This window comes from Abrus precatorius, unplaced genomic scaffold, assembly GCF_003935025.1.
Source record: "Abrus precatorius isolate BTA unplaced genomic scaffold, Abrus_2018 Scaffold10, whole genome shotgun sequence".
Classification (NCBI taxonomy): Eukaryota; Viridiplantae; Streptophyta; class Magnoliopsida; order Fabales; family Fabaceae; genus Abrus; species Abrus precatorius.
The window spans coordinates 11,737,566-11,749,130 of NW_020874292.1; the positions used below are offsets into that span (position 1 = coordinate 11,737,566).

At 36.0% G+C, this 11,565-nt stretch overlaps 1 protein-coding gene across 1 annotated transcript; it reads right to left on the bottom strand.

The window, feature by feature from the left end:
* Positions 1-1,467: 1,467 nt before the first annotated feature.
* LOC113872427 (DDT domain-containing protein DDR4-like) lies at positions 1,468-11,153 on the bottom strand. The gene is made up of 12 exons (XM_027509972.1): positions 10,383-11,153; positions 10,173-10,283; positions 7,406-7,492; positions 7,273-7,310; positions 7,101-7,182; positions 6,033-6,139; positions 5,704-5,869; positions 4,274-4,366; positions 3,956-4,079; positions 3,156-3,198; positions 2,797-2,988; positions 1,468-2,711 (listed from the first exon to the last, which is right to left on the bottom strand). Exons 1-12 carry the CDS (start codon positions 10,785-10,787, stop codon positions 1,937-1,939), a joined length of 2,223 nt encoding a protein of 740 aa, XP_027365773.1. The 5' UTR covers positions 10,788-11,153; the 3' UTR covers positions 1,468-1,936.
* Positions 11,154-11,565: the final 412 nt, after the last annotated feature.

Sequence of the window (11,565 nt, forward strand, 5' to 3'; positions counted from 1 at the left end):
AGCTTTAGCATTCCTAACCTTCTTACCTCTCTTTTCCACCACCATTTCATTTTTCCCTATGTTCACTATAGCAACTTCTGTTTAGACCTCTACAAGATCTGTAATGTTCTAGCCTGAGGTTCTTCTTGCACATGTTCAGCTTCAACATTGTATTCCACAAGTTCTGCTTTTTACTTCTCACAATTTCAACAATTTTTCCATTTCCAAGTTGGGTTCAAATGCAGCGCGCTCATAGTAAACACGAATATCATCCTTGTTTCTCCTTGATGCAGCCACCATTTTGAGCTACCTTTTAAACCCTTTGTCCTACTTTTCACAAGGAACTAGCCAGAAAACATCATTCAATTCACGATAACCTAACATTGCACTAAAGTTTGAAAAACTAAAGACATCTAACATCTCATGATCAATTTCAAGCCATGTTTCCACCTTACCCCCAAATAAATTAGACACTTCTATCATCTTGTTGCTTCAAATTGCCTCCATGGTGCATGTGTATTGTTGTCAGGTTCATGGTTGGACAAAAATGTAATATACAACATTATTTATATGATAAAATATAAAATATTACTATAGCACAAAACGCATACTCTACCACACTATACATTCACATCCAAAAAAGAAGCACGTAGTAAGGGGTATCTAGACCTACCTAACCACATAACATTTGGTGACCACATCCATGAAACCAAATCAATGTCAGACACAATCAATGAATAGATATTCAATAAAAGCTTAAAATGCAAGAGACCATCTATGTATACTACACAACAATACGCAAAACTATCAAAATAGACCAAAACAACACGTAAATAGGACAAAAACTAGATCACAGACATCATTTAACTACTTTTTTCCATGGTTAATCCCAAAGCTTCATCACATACTAATTTATTTTAAAATAATATAATAATAATGGTTTAGGGTTCATAACTTCTATAAATGTTGCAATGCAACCCTTTTCTAACAAACTTTGATCAATGTTTGTTGTTGACTTTCACCGGTGAAGATAGAAAATGAGACTAAGTGAAAATGGATAAAAAAAAGAGAGATTTAGTGAAAAGTTTTGGTAATTAAACACTAAAAGAGTTACTTAAAAGTCATATGTCTTATTAAATTCCAGACTTTAAAGTGACATCATTTTATAATCCTACACGAAGTATTCACTTCTAGTGTGAAGTTATCCGATAATACTTATTTAACGTCAGTAATAGGAAGAACTAATAAGATTGATGTTAAATAAAGTTATTTTTACGGTGTCAATTGTTTCTTTGGCTGTTTGAATTTTTTCAATCCTTTCAAAGTAGCAGATTATACTCCAACACGCAATTGAAACAATTCTTTTATAGCCAAAACAAGGATTATGTTAAAGCAAAATTACGAATAGAACCCAACGAAATTAAGAAAACAACTTAAAACATCCAATCAGAGAACAGTCCCATAAACAAGCAATTCTGTAGAGGAATCAAAAGTGAAAGACCATTTTTTTTAATCTGATCAGATTAACAAAGAAAGGCGGTCAACCCTATGGCTCAAAAGAAGACCACTATCGAGTCCATGAAAAAAAAAAATAGAACTACAGGGCTTGATAATCTAACAGCCATATCTATTTAAAGTTACAGTACTTGTTAACAGTTATTGTACACCGATTGGATGGGCCAAATAACGCCCAACAAATTCTCATTCATTTTCGTAGACCCTTTGAATGTAGAAGTACTAAATACTAAAAAATGACTACCTAATCTACACAACTCAGTATCATGCTGCTTCTGGTGGCAAATCATGCACCAAGGGCTGCTTAGATTGCCATAGGAAGAAATCTGCTCATAACTTCCTTTGAGGCATATAACAAAATTTATAGTTCTATTATCATACACGTCACTTGGCTTCCCCGATAGAAAACTACCATCCTTACTATCAAGCAGAAGGGGAAGCTTCAGTAATCATCATTGCCTTCATCTTTCGTTGTTGTATTTGGACCATCATCAAAACCTGAGCTAGGAGCCAGCTCATTCAAATCAAGGAAACGTCTCTTTCCCGTGCCCTCAACTTCCTCCTGACCAGGACTACTTGATTTTTCAGGAGGCTGATTTTGGTTTTGTTCATTCTCTTCTACAGCAGGATATTGGCTGTTTCCTTCTGCAGGATAAGTAACAGGCTCATCTACTTTGGTTTCTTGATCTTCATCATCGTTTCCATCTGAATCTTCACTTTCCATCATATATTCCCCATTCTCACTAGGCTCTGAGTGCTCATCTGATACATTAGACTTATCAGGTATAATAAACTCTGTTTCTGAATCAGACATGTCGTACTGTCGGTAATTTATACGGTTTCTTGTTGCCCTCTTACTGCGTCTCAGGCCTGATTGAATCTCACCCACAGACCTGAGTTTAGTTTCCCTCCTAGTACGACCTGACAGTTGCTTGAATTTACGAGGCTTGTCACTATCTTCACTAACACTTAAGGAATCTTCTTCATCATCTTCTTCTTCTTCTTCAACATTATCTTCATCCCAATGATATTCTTCATCTCCTTCAGAGGCAGAGCTACTAGAAACCCTCCTCTGCTTACGTTTCCGGAGATATTCTTCATCATATACAGCTTCTCCAACAATATCATCATCACTGTCAAAGTCAGCCTCATTGTCTGATACTGCTTCAACAAACTCTTTCTCTGAATACCTTTTAGGCCTCTGTCTTCTACGATTGCTAATGTGAATTAATGCTCGTCAGTGAAAATGAGATATAAGTCATCCACACTGATTTGAAGGGAGAAAAAAAAAAAACTACACACCTTCGATCCAATGCATCGTTTTGATTCTCTTCCTCCACATCATCAAAGTCAGGTGATTTAGGAGATGGCATATCAAAATTTAGATGTTGAGGTGCATGTGAAGGACCACTCCAGTTACCATTAGTTAAAGCTTCAGGTTTTGCTCCTGCTTCTCTCCTGCCGAGTATAGGTTCTGGAGATGGTGGTTTCCGTCTGATAAAGGAAGAAACAGATGCTATACCATGAGTACAAATCATAACAAATGCACATGATTGACCCCTATTCTCTTGATATATAAAATATCAAAAGAAAATATACAAACACATCAAGGCAGCCAAATAAAGGCACAAGAATGTAAGATCAAAAGATGAATTTCATACTTGGTTATCTTAATTGCCTCATTGATGGATCGATCGTAATCATCTGAAATGAAAGTTGCATCAAAAGTTAGGTCAATGTAAAATCAGCACATAATGATACTCAAGAAATAAGTTGCACTTGTCCAACCAAACAGAAAATTAGGTTGGTCAGGTGAATTTTTGTCATAGTTATCACTAAACAGAAAGCTGAAGGATAAAGTTGCCTCGTGTATGCCCAATGAAACCGTCAACTTATTCATTTTCAGATTGCCTTACTACAGTTCCACACTATCATTGGAGGGTACAATTAAAATAAAGCTTAATGACAATATTACCTTTTTTTCATTAAAAAATATGTTGTACTACCGAAATAAAAAGGCTGACCTAGGTAGTTACACAAAATCCATTTATCAGTTCAAATGACTCATTGGTGATCCAAAAACCAAGGTCAGCCATCAAAAAGTCCCACTAAACTATCCCTGTACTTGTGAACCACAGCCCCCTGATCTGTGGGGAAAGGTTTTCTAGTTCCTACTAAAGCCAGACGTTCCCTAAGAAGAATGACATAGATATTGGTTACCATATTCAGGCTATTTGCACCAGAAGGTGCCTGGGCCCTAACATACCCACAACAAGCCAAATGTGCAAAAAGTATGATGTCTAATAAACTACAGCAGTTCATGTAAAAAGTAACAGGAGAATGAAAGGCCAACTCCAACTATGGAAACAAAATGCAAACTACTCTGTAATGTGAGCACAAACTACCAACATCACAAAAATGTTGGCTCTGGTTATAGTAGATTAATTCTTCTTGTTCTTACCGAAAGTGTAGGTAACAGGTTTCCGGTCACGAAGTGAACGCCCTGGGGCAAGCCCATCTACACCCAAGAAATTGTCAAGAAGAAGAGCTTGTCTGTGTTGTTTTTTCAGCAACCTTTCCTTTCTCTGCACATATATTATAAACAGACCAATTGTGTCAATTAAGATCACTGTAGGATTCTTCAAGGACCATTCATCGAGATAAAAAGACCAAACATAATTTCAAGTTCAATCCTCAGAATGCTCCTATCTTCTCAATTTTCACAACCATGCCACCCACCCAAAAAAGGGTGTGGTAAACAAACATAGAAATAAAGTACCTTGTGAACTTTCTCAATTTCAGGGAGCATGTCTATCTTCACCTTTTTCCCTACAGAAGCCTCCGTTCTGTTTTTACTTGAGAAAAGCTTCTCCTATGCACCCAGATGAATGAATAAAATAAGATGAACTGATGAAGCTCAATTAAAAAATAAATAAGTTGCAATCGATACAAAAAAAGGTGGGAAGTTAGGTGATTCATTTATTTCTTTCCCTAACTTTGAAAATGGAACAAAAGAAAATAATGGTCAATACTATCATCTAAAAATGAACAAATATCAGCTTTGTTGGGTCTATCATACATCAAAAACATAGAAATAGAGGGTTTTGTGAAACATAGGATTCAAACAGGATGGATGAAAGGGAGGAGTGCTCTGGTATCATCTGTGATGAAAAATTACTGCTCCAATTCAGTGGTGTCTTTAATTTTGGTTATTTTTATTTTGGAGCATTTATCTGTGTAGCATAAATTATTTATTGTGTATCCATAATCACAGGTATCACAACGAACTGGCTATCCACTATCCTATTATGGCATCTTTGGGGAGCAGGATTGACACCTATGATTAAATGTTCTCAAAGTCATAACACAATGACAGGCAAAATATTTTGCAATTTGTAGTAATGTGAGTCACTTTCATTTGGATGAAAGGTGGGCCAGAAATGCCAGGAATTTCAGAAATCACGTTTTAGCACCTCTTCTGTTTTGAGAGTAAATTATGCTTCTTGCATCTGAGGGATTATTCTCAAGATTTTCTCTCTTGAAAATCTCAAACAGGATAACTTTTCATTCTTTTCTTCTTGTCTCCTATTTATGCAGGAGTGTCCTCCAGAATGTGCTATACTGCCAGTACTTACTCCATTTCAATAAATTTCTTTTCTTGCAAAATAAACTTTTCTTTAGCAGATGTAGTATGTAAAGGTTTCAATTGAGTATACAAACTGACAAAAACTTAGAGTAATTTTCATTCACTAGTTAATTCAACTTCTCAGCCAGAAGTTTTTTCAATTTGATTATTGATATGTCAGAAAATATTATTCATTTTTAAAAATGAAAAATATAAGTAATGTTTGTAAGCATATCATATGATTTTAACAATTATGGTCTTCATTTTTGTTCTATGAATATGTCTGATCAATAATTAGTGAATCTAATAGTTTTACTCATGGACAATACTTAATTTTGGATTTTCTACTAAATTACAGTTTCCTATTCAATAGGTTCATTTTTCTAACTTAGGGTTTATAAATCATTACATTAGTATCAATTTGTGACTCTGAATATTACATCAAATTAATTTACTTATTAATCTATCGTGATTCTTTATCTAGGTCAAAACCTAAACACAAAAATCCCAGCTTGCAGAAAAACACTCAACGTTTGTTAAAACAGGACCACTGAACATAGATAGACTAGCTTTCAGTAACTTACAGAAACATCTTGAAATTCATCAAAATTGGTAGCAACTGTTTCCCACTGATATGATGTATTAGAAAGAACCTGGGAGCCCCTTGGTTTCCCTTTCTTCAGTTGAACCACTTCAGTTTTCCTTATTTCCCGATATAACCTATGACCAATGATTGGGTCATCTTCATACCTGCATTAATCAAATGCTAAATGTACATTAACTTTCCAAAGACAATTCAAATTTTGAACAGGTTAAAGTGAAAGTGCAAGTATATTACAAATAAGAAATTTTATGTGAATCACCATCAGTAAGAAATTTTGAATAAGTTGAAGTGAAAGCACAAGTATATTACCAATAAGAAATTCCGTGAGAATCGCCACCAACACGCTCCTTACGGAATGTCAAAAGTTGAACGCCATGTTTGAGGGAGTTGTCAATGTAACTCCGGATATCTTCTTGCTGTGAAAAATTAGTCCAATTTACTCATACACACTACCAAAAGGGATAATCAAAGTAAGATGCATCAATCAGGCTATGAGTGATTTGCCCCTCAACCTGCCTACATGGATGCACTCACTAAGGTTTGATCTTGGGAACTGGGATCTCTACTACAAGCGCCCCACACACACACCCCTTCAAACTCCCCAAAGAAAGTTATTGCAAAATAGGATGGCCTAGTTAGACATATATCCATTGGTCCACTAAAATATAACAAGGAAAACCATTGAGGCTGACAATCATACCCTCGTTAAGTACACATGCACAAGGAATTGCTTAATGCAAGAGAGAGAGAGAGAGAGAGGATTAAATAAAAGTAAAACTAAAAAGGGTGGTTGCAACAAACAAAACAAAAATAGTGATAAAAGGAAAAATATCATGTATAGATCATCACAGCAGTTAATTCAGTGCTTAGCATGAATAAACTGTATAATGTCTGTTAAGATGTCTCATATTGGTTAGGAATAGAGCCAGAATACTCCTTATAAGGACTAGGACAATCCTTCTCTTATGAGCTAACTTTTGGGATTGAGTAAGGCCCAAGTTTCTTAACATGGTATCCGAGCCTATTCAGTTTGAACATTGGCTGCCTATAGATGTCCAATCCTATTGGATCCACCTGTGCAGATATCCAGTCCTGCAGATTTCACGCACCAGATGTCTAGTTCTAGGCGTGAGGGGGGGTGTTAGATGTCCTACATTGGTTAGGAATAGAGGCAGAATACTCCTTATAAGGGTTAGGGCAATCCTTCTCTTATGAGCTGACTTTTGAGAGTGAATTAGACCCAAGTTTCTTAACAGTCAAATGAGATCCAAGCCAACATCAAGGAGAGCGAGCTCATCCTACCACACTGACATTCACTTATTCAAGCTAAAGGATTATAAGAAATATGGATACATAAACATTAAATCGTAAGAATACCTCAACACGAATGTCACATAATGCTTTTAAGATGACCACACGAACCCCTGGATCAAGTGCTTTATAGACTTCAACCTCCGCCCTGTCATATTAGCATAACATGAGACTTGGCAAACACATAAAGCTTAACAACATGGGATTTAAGACATTGCAAGACTAGTTTGCTACTTACCCATGTGAAGCAACAATAGGAAGATCCCCATCAGCTACCTACATTAAAATTCCGTTTTATATCAACTCTTGAAACTAAAAAATATACATTACTTTGAATTATCAGCTTGCTGAACAAAAAAATGTCTTATTACCCAATGCCACCAATCTCTCAATTTTCTGCATAATACAGTTATCCAAGTATCACGTGAGAGTGCCATTCGTGTAATGGGAGGGATGGCCTATAAAAGGATTGAATAAATATTATAATCAGATCAGCAGCAATTTTGCAAATATGAGACATTATATACAGAAGAAAGTTTTGATTTTGCATAGGAATGACCATTGAGAGAGATCATTGCCCTAAAACCCTGGATTAAAAGCCATTGACTTTCTCTCACTCATTTAACAACATATCTACCCACCCATGCATAAAAGAGATTAAGCAAGATTTATATTTATGTAGCCAATCTATGCACAAAACTCAAATAGATCAAGGACCTTGGAAAGTATAGCTTTTATATTGGCATAGAGTTCATTGTATTATTGAAGATTAAAATACAGAGCTTAAAGCAGCTCTGCATGATCTGGAAGCGTATCACCATTAACATTAAACAGACCCAAAATCTAAATTTAAAAAAATTAGATGACACCAACTGTTCAAGTGCAACTGTTTAGGTCAATTTATCTCCATCTACAAGTAAAAGACATGCAAAATTGCTTTTATTATAAAACTTAACCCAAGATCTAAATTTAAAAAATTAGATAATATCAACTGTTCAAGTGCCACTGTTTTGATCAACTAATCTCCATCCACAAACTTATCAGATCAGGGACTAGGAATATGCCCTGCCTCTAATACAAATACCTTCTCACCATAGCACAGGAGTTTCAATATAGAGCTAAATACTCAAACATTTTATTGAACAATTTTCGCACAATATTTAAATCTGTAGGAAACTATAATTTAAGTTAGAAACCTTGCAGTGAGAATAAGGTACAACAAAGACTCTTGTTCTCAAAATTTTCTAGAATCTAACCACCTATACCAACTGATCAGGATCTTGCAATAGTGAACATGATTATCTTTGAGATAGATCTGCAGTTGCACTCAGAGAATTAGGAATAGCCATAATAGCTGAAACCCAGTAAAAAAATTCGGCAGGTACTTTTGGAACTTGTAACCATTTGGTACAGCATATTATTTTGTATTCAGGAGCAACAGGAATAAACAAGATTTAATGGTTGCATACTACCCTCCAACACTGAAATGGACCTCTAAATCAGAGACATTCAGCAGAAGTCCAAAGTTTAACACTCACGAGCATGAATGAAACATGATGTATTTATCTTTTGATGAAGGAGCTCCAAGCAAGAAAAGGAAGAGAAGTAATTGTTTAACAAAAAAACAATATAATTATAAACTAAAATTTAAATATATATTAACATGCTCAATGCCTTTTTTTTTTTTATAGGTCCAAGAAACTTAAATGTTAGGGCCAGTAAGAAAGGAAAATCTATAATTGGAATTGAGAGTAAAATTGAAGAGACATGTAGAGATGGGGAGGAAGGGGAAGAAGAACAAGAAGAGCCTTTGCCATTGGAAAATGAGGATGAGCTAAGTAATATTGATATTGGGAAGGGAAACTACATTATGTATTTGGAATTTGGACCTTTTGAATATTTTTAGGGTCTAAAACTAGAAGTAGTGACTTGCTATTGGTTGCTATTATTTTTTGAAATTTTTAGAAGATATATATGGCTGATTTATGCATTCACAGCCCTTTTCTTGTGCTGTTGTGGCTTATTTATATATGGCTGATTTATGCAATCACAATCCCTTTTTTGTGTCATTGTGGCTGATTTGAAGGTATATATGGATGATTTATGCAGTCAAAGCCCTTTTTTGGTGTCAATGTGGCCAATGTGACTTGAATCTTTGTACTATGTTTTATTTTATTAGTTATGCAATGGAGCATTTGACTATAAAATTGTCAATACATGGATGAATTTAATTTTTCTTTATGTTAGAATCTTTTTTATTATATTTTTAACAATTGGTCATGAATCTTACAATTTACGATATAATTCTATTCACAATTCAGAAAATAGATTTTCCAATCCACAATTTGAATATCGATTTAACTACCATGATTCTCATATGTACAACAAAAACATCCAATCAAGTACCTGCTTTGTAGTTACCAATTTCTGTCAAAACATTCAACTCAGTCACAAAACAATCATGTACATCTCGCAATGTTACATTGGTCAACCATATCGTTGCCATTGCATGAGTCCATCAAACTAGTATTGCACTTACAATATCCATATTTGCAAGTGTTCAGTTTTTGGTTCCTTTCATCAATTCTCAGATTCTGAACATTTCAGCCACCCATTGAATAAAGAATCATTCCAAGTTCCAACGGTTGGGTAGTAACTTGTAGTCAAATTTATTGTCAGGATTCAACTTATTCATTAAGAAAATTGAGACAAGTTCTCACCTTTGTCATTTTAACTACATTCCTACAACATATGACTAGCTTCAAGCTTACACTAACAAAACTCAACGCTTGTCGAGTACTCTACTCTCTTTCAACCACAGTAGCCTCCTAATACCCACACTAACAAGAACACAACTTCATAACTCTGAATTTCTCTTACATGTAGACAATGGCATTCAACTGAACTAGGATAAAACTATAATTTCAAATCAAATATTCACAAACCACAACCATTGCAAAATCAATCAAACTCAACAAAAACATAACAATGGAACGTCCTGCATACATCTAACGACTAACAACAAGCTCAAAACTAACATAACCCACAATGACTAGCACTTAGCACCTACATTGATAAAAGAAAGAAGAAATGCAGTACAAAAGAACAATCTAAAGGAAACAAGGAGAAAGCACCAACCTTTAGCAAAGGCATATGTATATCACCCAACGTGTCATTGGGGGTGAGAAGAGCCGTCTCAAACTCTTCAGCAGAAAATTCTACTGATATATTCAAAAGAGGCCTAAACAGCTGCAATAACAACAACAATCACAAAGCACAAAACTTTAGATAAACGAAATGCACAACAAACCCAATCAAAGTCGCAACGATCAAAGCTTTGAAGCTCACATGCAAGAAATTGAGTATTGAAGCTAACTCCCACATTGACCGTAGGTTATAGCGCGGCAACTGCGCCGGTGGAGGCGGTTCCACCAGCGCCGTCACGATCTTGCTGCATTGCTGAGGCTGCGGCGACAGCGACTTCTCGCGACGCGCCTCCTTCTTCGCCGCCTTCGGCCTCCGCTCGATCGCCGGCTGCGACGCCGCGTAGAGCCGTGCGGCAGTGCGAATGGTGCAGGCGCGGGAGGGGCGGGTACGGGTAGTGGCAGGAGGAACTGTGGCAGCGGCATCGGCGGCGCCGGTGGTGGTGGTGGTGGCGGCGGTTTCCTCCTTGCGTGAATCGGGTTCCGGCAAGGGTTGGCTGGCGTCTTGCGGAGGAGAAGGTGGTGGTGGAGGGGGAGATCCTTGAGACATGGTGTGTGTACGAGAGATCAAAAGGGTTTTAGGTTAGGTATGGTGGGATTACATGTAGAGGATCATGGGTTAGCATTGAAGACAGAAAATCAAAGTGAAGGGATTGTAGAGAGAGAGAAGGGTGGAGAGGCCCTTCGTTTGTTTTTTTTTTTTTTTAAAGAGAGAGAAACTATGAATGTTGAAAAAATAACACAAAAAAGGAACAGTTTTTTTTTTTTAAATTTTATTTAGGGGAAATTGAAGGAAGGGAACCAAAGAAAGGGTATCAAGCCCTCAAATACAAAGGTGCATGTGCCTATGGGGTTCTTATGTGCCACTGCAAATTTGGAAACTCAAGGAAATATAATTTTACAAAGAGAAGAAAGATTGAAGAGAGAGAAAGGGTCCCAAACACATTCCCAGAAATTTGGGTTAGATTTTATTTTTTTACATTGGCTCGTTTGGTTAAACTTTCTTTAAAAGAAAAATAACACATCGTACGGTTGACATGTTTTGTTTCTGGGTTTTGCTGATAATTGATTTTAATTTTGATCACTTATTTTAATAACACTAATTTGTAAATGACAGATAAGTACTTTTGTTTACGTAGTTTGATTTATCTGAGGGAGAGAGAAAAAAGGGTGCACGTTTATGAACAGTACTGCGTTTACCTTCAACTGCATTTCTGATAAGATTTTGGCTATAATAAGGTTATCTGTCAATTGTTTCAGCGTTTTGCTAACTTATATCCTAAGGACTATCATATATAAAAAATGAATAAAATTAGGTTAAAGTATAT

What these genes read in the sequence shown, in the direction of transcription:
- LOC113872427 (XM_027509972.1), bottom strand. Translation starts at nt 10,787, where the DNA reads ATGTCTCAAGGATCTCCCCCTCCACCACCACCTTCTCCTCCGCAAGAC. An exon ending in TATGTGACATTCGTGTTGAG is followed by an intron (nt 6,140 to 7,100) that starts GTATTCTTACGA and finishes AATTTTTCACAG; the next exon opens with CAAGAAGATATCCGGAGTTA. An exon ending in ATGAATTTCAAGATGTTTCT is followed by an intron (nt 4,367 to 5,703) that starts GTAAGTTACTGA and finishes CTGGGTGCATAG; the next exon opens with GAGAAGCTTTTCTCAAGTAA.